The sequence below is a fragment of the Toxotes jaculatrix genome, chromosome 5 (assembly GCF_017976425.1).
Source record: "Toxotes jaculatrix isolate fToxJac2 chromosome 5, fToxJac2.pri, whole genome shotgun sequence".
Lineage (NCBI taxonomy): Eukaryota > Metazoa > Chordata > Actinopteri > Toxotidae > Toxotes > Toxotes jaculatrix.
Window position 1 is genome coordinate 21,851,188 of NC_054398.1, and position 6,539 is coordinate 21,857,726.

Genomic DNA, 6,539 nt, shown 5'->3' on the forward strand with positions numbered 1-6,539 from the left:
TGGAGCTTGCTGTCAATATTTCATGCACGCCCATTTTTAACCCAACCCTCATTAGCTATGTTTTGATGTACTTTGCCCCCCCACCCCCAAACACATTAAACTTGATGGTATGCACTGGTTTAGAAACCATTCCCCTCACTTATTAAAATGTGAGACAATGTGTTTATGATTGCCCCCCTCTGGTGTGTCTCTCTTCCCTTTGATCCGTCCTCTCTGCGTCAGCCGCAAATGTTAGATATTCAAATCTGGTTACGTTTATTTTTGTTTCCTTTACAGCAGATGGGCACATCTGACAGACTGACTATTAGGTGTTATTATTTCCCCTTTTTTCAATAGACGCCTCTTCATACACTACACGTAAACCTTGTTTTGATTGAGGAGGTTACAACCATTGTCATAAAGCTTTGGAGGAAGGCGAGAATACAAATAGACAGATTCTGAATTAAAAAAGTGTTGAAAGGGTTGTTTTTGAAAAGCAACTCAGGTTTAAAACAAACCGCTCCTCACTGGGTCATACTCCATCTGTGATGCCCAGTCTTGTTATCTCAGACTGCCAGTCCAACAACTGTTCAGAAAAACAAGGTGTCGGTTTTCAACCTCAAGCCTCCGACGCATGATGAGGTTGTCAGCTGAACAGGCCATTTTATTTATAAATCTTGCCACAGTGATACAAATGTGCAAATGCATTTCTCAGACTTTTACTGTCTCCCACGTGAAAGCTTGACACGAAACAACATTTTTAAAGCCGTATCAATAACGATGCAGCTTTGACCAGTATCCAAAAAGGCCTCGTTATTTATTCATCTATCTATTCAGTGAAAGTAAGATCATTTCATAATGCTCCTCACATATTTTTATTTTTCCCCATTTCTATTTTTTCCCAGTCCTAACCTTATTTTAGAGTTGGAATACAATTTTTGCAAAGCTGCAAAATCAGAGCATAGACATTGTCTCTCTATTTTACATTTAAGATAAATATTTAATATAATTTAAGTAGCAAATTGCACCTGATTTCCCAGGTTGATTAAGAGCGCTCTGATTTTTCGCAGTTCACTTTACACTGAAATGTCTCTTTTTAAAACTAAAAGAGTGGTTGATCCGGGGGACAGACAAATTCCAGAGACAAGTGAACAGGTGATGATTTGCTGCAGTGATTATAGCTGAAATTTAAAGCTGAAAAAAAAAAAAACATTCAAGTTTGGCGTAGGAGTGTTAAATTGCCCAAGAGCAACCTAGCCAGTGGTCCCCAAGGAGTTTGCATTTGAGATTTCTTGTGGCAGATTATAAAGTACCCATCATGTGCAAGTGTTTAATTGTAGAATATAAACTCCCCGTAGGTCTCTAAAACCCACAAATTCACAGGATGAAACAAGAAAATAAAAGAGATGTATGTGACTGCAGAGCAATAACGGGGGCTAATATTATTTTTCTTAAAAATCATCATCAGTTATGGTGCTAATAACTAGTTGTCACCAGCTGCAACTTTATAGATTTAAGAAAAAAAAAAATTATTTTTATAACCCCTTTTTCTACATTTGCTATTTTATTATTATTTCACCAAAAGGAGCTGCAGCTATAATTATAGTAATTATATCTAATAGATTAATGTGCCAATTATTTTCTCAATTTATCAATTAATTATTTGATATATGAAATGTCCCCATCAGAATTCTCTAACAATTATTTCATATTCCTTGTTTTGTCCGACCAACAGTTCAGAACCCAAAGACATTCAGTGCGTCATCACGTAAGTTTTGAAAATGTTCAGGAATGTTTCATAACTTTGCTCATAAAATAACTTAAATGATTAATTGATTAACTACAATTACCAATTTATTTACTGTTGCTCAGTTAATAAAAGTAAGTAAAATAAATGCATCCAGCCTAAAACAATTTATTACGATGTGGCTGCAACATATGGAGGAATCTGAATTCACTCTGACAATATCAGCTGTTTGTGGTTTGCGGAGGCAGACATCAGCTGTGGGTTAAGGGTCTAACAAATTGAGGGGGACAAGTGGAACAAACCTGAGTGTTTATTTGTTGGTGTATGCTCGCCATGCTCTAAATTAGATCACATCACCGCTGTTTCTTGTCACTGGCGGAATCCAAATGTGTTGTGGGCAAAAGAGATACTTAAATTCGATTTACTCGCTCTAACATGATTTAAATGAGCCTCTTGGCTCGTCCGGACAGATTGACAGCGTTGTCTTTATCGCCGCTTTGTTTTATTTTTGGCTGTTTACTGCTGCCTCTCTGCTGTCATCTCGCACGATGACTTTAAAGGAGCCTGCTTCAATCTTCCAAGATCTGGAGAGAATAAGCATCCTTTTATGTTCTAAGTGCTTGGAATGACAAATAAGAAAAGGGATTCAAGAGAGAGCTGACAAGTTTTGTGTCGCCCTGTTCCTCAGCAGCAAAGAGCTGTGCACGGAGAAGTCAAACCTGCAATCTTATAACATGAGAACCTGAACAGAAATGAGCAAAGAGGTAAACCTCTCTTGTTCAGGGTCTTGCTGGGTCAAAGTTATTTAATGCAACTTAATGTACAAACACAAGGCATTTCTGTGGATTGAGGCCTGAATCGTAAAGGCACTGTAACTTATACACGCTTCAGTGTGGGTCTTTAAAAAAAGAAATCCCCCACTGGCTTCAGTTTTATTCACCCTGTCAATCTAAAGATATTTAACAGACAGAACAAATGACCCTGATAAATTCTTTTAATATTTCAAAAGGTCCTTGAATCTGATTTTGTCAGCCCAGTTGGACAGTTCAAAAAAAAAAAAAAAAGAGAGAGACCTGTGCAGCAGAATCAGACATATTGTCTTTTTCATTCAGCACATTCTTCTTCCGTATTAAAACACCTACAAAGCGCCTACATTACCCACAACCATAGACAGTTCATCTTAGATCCAGATGTTATGCTGGTAGTGGCTAATGTAGCTTCAAGGCACTACCAGTGAAGCAGAGATGCAGAGACACTGCAACTCTCTGGAGTCTCAAAAGACTATTCCCTAAATGTTGAGCTATTTCTTAAGCACTTTATCTGGCACATAAGGAACATTCCTCTCACAGGAGAAGAATTTGAAGCATCAAAGTCACATCTCCCCTTAATCCTGTGAGTTGATATAAGTGAAAAACAGTTTTTAGCATCAAATGTAAAAATAACGAGTAGAAACACTGTGCAGCTTGTGCTGTTCACAGCTTTGAGGGTTACAGCAACGTCAACAAAATCAGCGTAGAACTCAGAAATCCCACACTGGTCTTCACGCTCCTTGAAAATGAAGTCCTCAGGCCTGGCAGTCCAGCTGCCTCCTAGCTGCGATGGCAGATCTCGCAGCACTCCAGGCAAAACTCCAGACACTCGGTCGGCTCACAGCAGGACTCGAACAGGACCGAGTGGCAGTGGGCGTGGCAGTTGAGCTCCTCCACGGGCGCCTCCTGGATGGCTGAACAGCAGCGGGCGCAAGCGTGGCAGCAGGAGGAGCAGAGGGTGTGGAGACAGGAGGAGCAGGCCTCCAGCAGACTCAGGAGCAGCACGGAACACTGACAGGACAGGCACGCCAGCAGCAGGTGAAAACAGGAGTCTGTGGGCATCACCGGGAGGAGAAAATGAGACAGGAAAGTGATTTAGCTGCAGACGTCATATCTGAGGTCATGTTCTAAAAGTCTGTCAGACGCCATCAAAAATGGGGATTAACGACTCCATTAACCCTAAATTAATCTCTTGCATGTTTGTTTGTTGTACCAACTAGAACTTAAAAGAGAAACTACTCTGCTGCAGTGATCAAGTGTGATTGTGTTTACTTAATCACAGAGGTTCCTTCAGTCCTCGAGGGAAAATAAAAAAGGCCACAGAGGCTGCCGGTGATGAACAACAACTACGAAGAAGCTGTCACCAGATAATTGCTCTCCTACCCAAATTAGGTGCAGATGAAATTGCATACATTAACCTCGTTGGTGTGTTATTGTGCATCTCGTGCGATCCTAACCATTGTATTATTACTCAGGTGCCGTTTTCATCCTCACGAGGACCAGATAGTCAGTGAGCTCATGCAAATCGAGCTGTTTTATCCTGTTTTCTCAAGGAAGTAAATGAAAAGGAGATGGCAGAATTCCCCGGGGAGTGAGGTTCAGCATTTTCCTTCTTAGCCGCTCGAATTATACACCCCCCACACATAACTTATGCTAATTTCTGTGTGGATGAAAAACGGAGCATTATATGTGGCTACCGTATTGATTTAATGCATAACTTTATAGAGATAACAACATGAACACAATGATAAACAAAGAGTGGCCCAGCAAACGCTTTGATCAAACTGGAAGAAAGTGCAGTAGTTTGAAAATCTCCAAGACAAACTTTTTTGAGCTCCTTTTGTTTGGAAACATAGGTTGTCTTTGGTGGTAACAGAAAAATCATTTGTTTGAGAAAGGAAATGTCATGTATTGATATATTAAAAACAATCTACTTACTATCATTGTCAAGGTAAATGTGACAGTTTATCATGATATCTGTTGTAGATCATAGAGTCCTGTCCTGTTTCAGCAGACAGTGTGTGAAAGTTAGTCACTTTATTGTGCCTACCACTTGGTGTGGTTGCAGGTTGGCAAGACCCAGCCACATTGTTCCTGTTCCCCCTCCTGCTGCTGCTGCGCACTGATGAGCTGGAGCCCTGCAGTCCGCTTAAGCCCGGGGGAAGTCTGTGATCTGGGACTGTGAGACCACATCGTGGGCAGGTGGGCTTCTGGGGGTCACACTGAGGGCTCCTCAGCCCTGCAGCCTCCTGTGAGGCAGGCAGAGGCTGGACTGGGCACACAGATATGAAAATCATGATTACTGCAGAACAGGATTACTGTGCAGGCTCCTTAGTGGTAAAACTACCCGAGTGAGCACAAAGCAAATTTTAGCTGTGATCCATCTGTAATTCAAGATTAGAGATTGTTATATTATTTTGAGCTCAAAAAATTTTAGACAGTGCATGTTAATGGCTATTTATGAACACACTCATATCTGGATCACAGTTGTGTTTTCAAACAAACAAGTAAGCCAAGAGTACATGCCAGTAAGCAATCTGATGTTACTGAAGGCTGAATTACCAACTTGACAAAGAACAACAACTGCCCCACAGCCCCCAGACTGCCAGGGGCCTCAAAAGGCCCATGGCCATGTATGGGCTTGTTCTTTGTAATTTGCAATTAATTTGCAATTGGCTTAGTAATTCACACCAATAAAGTACAACATAAATACACGTAGAGTCCCATATTTAATAATCGAACATTTTGTGGCCTTGTCTTGTTTGGGGAGGTTGGTAATTTATTTGTCACTGCTGATATTACAACATATTGAATTTGTTATTCTGTGAAAATTCACAGAAATACAAACACTTGATTTCAAAAGACATTTTGATAAATGCACAAGTGGTGTGAACATTTTTTAAATTTGTCACTTAGTGAAATTGTTAATTAGCTGATGAAACTTTGAGTCATTCAGTTTAATTTTACATTCCTTCCCACTAACTCGGTTTGTTTTTCAGGTAAATCCCTCGTCGGGACTCACAGCATATAATTTTGGTCACTGTATTGTTTGCCACACGGCTCTCAGGGTTTCCACTTACTGCTGATGAGGTCAGTGGCATTTCCTCTGCTAACAGTGTCACATGCTGAAAGGATTTCCTGCGGTGATTTTAAAGACGCACCACCTTGAGACACATCAAAAGAAAGCTATGTTAGCTAACAAAAGATATGTCAGAGATTTCTCACTGACCACACATTAATATAAAGTCTGTAAAGGCAAGTTTTTTTTTTATTTGTTTTGTTTTACATTTGCTTTCATACATGTGTTTGTTTTGTAATGATGCCCTCGCTGCTGTTTCAGGGGCTTTACACAAAAAATAGACAGTGCTTACCTTTAGTCAGGTTGCTCTGGTCTTCCTTCTCGTCCACAGGTAAATGGTCTGCGGGTAACATGTCTGATACTCATGACTGCTCAGGAGCTCTGTACTTTGTTCACCCAGTCACCTTCTTCATCGTCCTGCTTCAGTCCACAGCAAGAGGTCAGGAAACCAACAACACCCAACATGCCGTAATGAGTCACTGCTCAGGAGACTGTGAGCTGTAAGCGTGTGTGTGTGTTTTGTTGTTGTTTGGGGACTTAACAACACTCCCCTTTCCCAGCAGATCTGTGAGTGGGCGCTCTGAACATGCTGATCGCAGAGCAGCAGAGACAGCCGAGACCTGGTTGTGTGACTTTAGGTAGCCTTCACTGTTCTGCTTTTAGTCCCTTAACACAATGGAGACACATACCCCACAAGTGTGTTAGCTGAATATTGTATGTATGCAAGCTCTCCCACCCTCTTATGCTCACACACACACACTCACGTACAACCACACAAAAATTGTCATAGCTGTATACTACAAAACCAAATGACAAACATCAGTTAACATTATATGTATTTCTATATACTTTCAAATTATATATTTATGAGCAAAAATTCAAATAAATAAAAATTCATGCACACCAATGAACATGTTAACATTAA

At 40.5% G+C, this 6,539-nt stretch overlaps 1 protein-coding gene across 2 annotated transcripts; it reads right to left on the minus strand.

Moving 5' to 3' along the window:
* Positions 1–2,853: 2,853 nt before the first annotated feature.
* Positions 2,854–6,098, minus strand: LOC121182339 (myoD family inhibitor domain-containing protein-like). 2 transcript variants are annotated; one of them, XM_041038789.1, is made up of 4 exons: positions 5,907–6,098; positions 5,616–5,699; positions 4,586–4,807; positions 2,854–3,587 (listed from the first exon to the last, which is right to left on the minus strand). In XM_041038789.1, the coding sequence occupies exons 1-4, from the start codon at positions 5,965–5,967 to the stop codon at positions 3,316–3,318; spliced, it is 639 nt and encodes a 212-aa protein (XP_040894723.1). In that variant the 5' UTR covers positions 5,968–6,098; the 3' UTR covers positions 2,854–3,315. The 2 variants fall into 2 exon arrangements, with proteins under 2 accessions (XP_040894723.1, XP_040894724.1); XM_041038790.1 differs by lacking the exon at positions 5,616–5,699.
* Positions 6,099–6,539: the final 441 nt, after the last annotated feature.

Coding starts and splice junctions, on each gene's coding strand:
- LOC121182339 (XM_041038789.1), bottom strand. CDS start 5,967: ATGTTACCCGCAGACCATTTACCTGTGGACGAGAAGGAAGACCAGAGC. Junction 5,700..5,906: donor CCAGAGCAACCTGACTAAAG/GTAAGCACTGTC, acceptor ATGTGTCTCAAG/GTGGTGCGTCTTTAAAATCA. Junction 4,808..5,615: donor TGCCACTGACCTCATCAGCA/GTAAGTGGAAAC, acceptor CTGTGTGCCCAG/TCCAGCCTCTGCCTGCCTCA.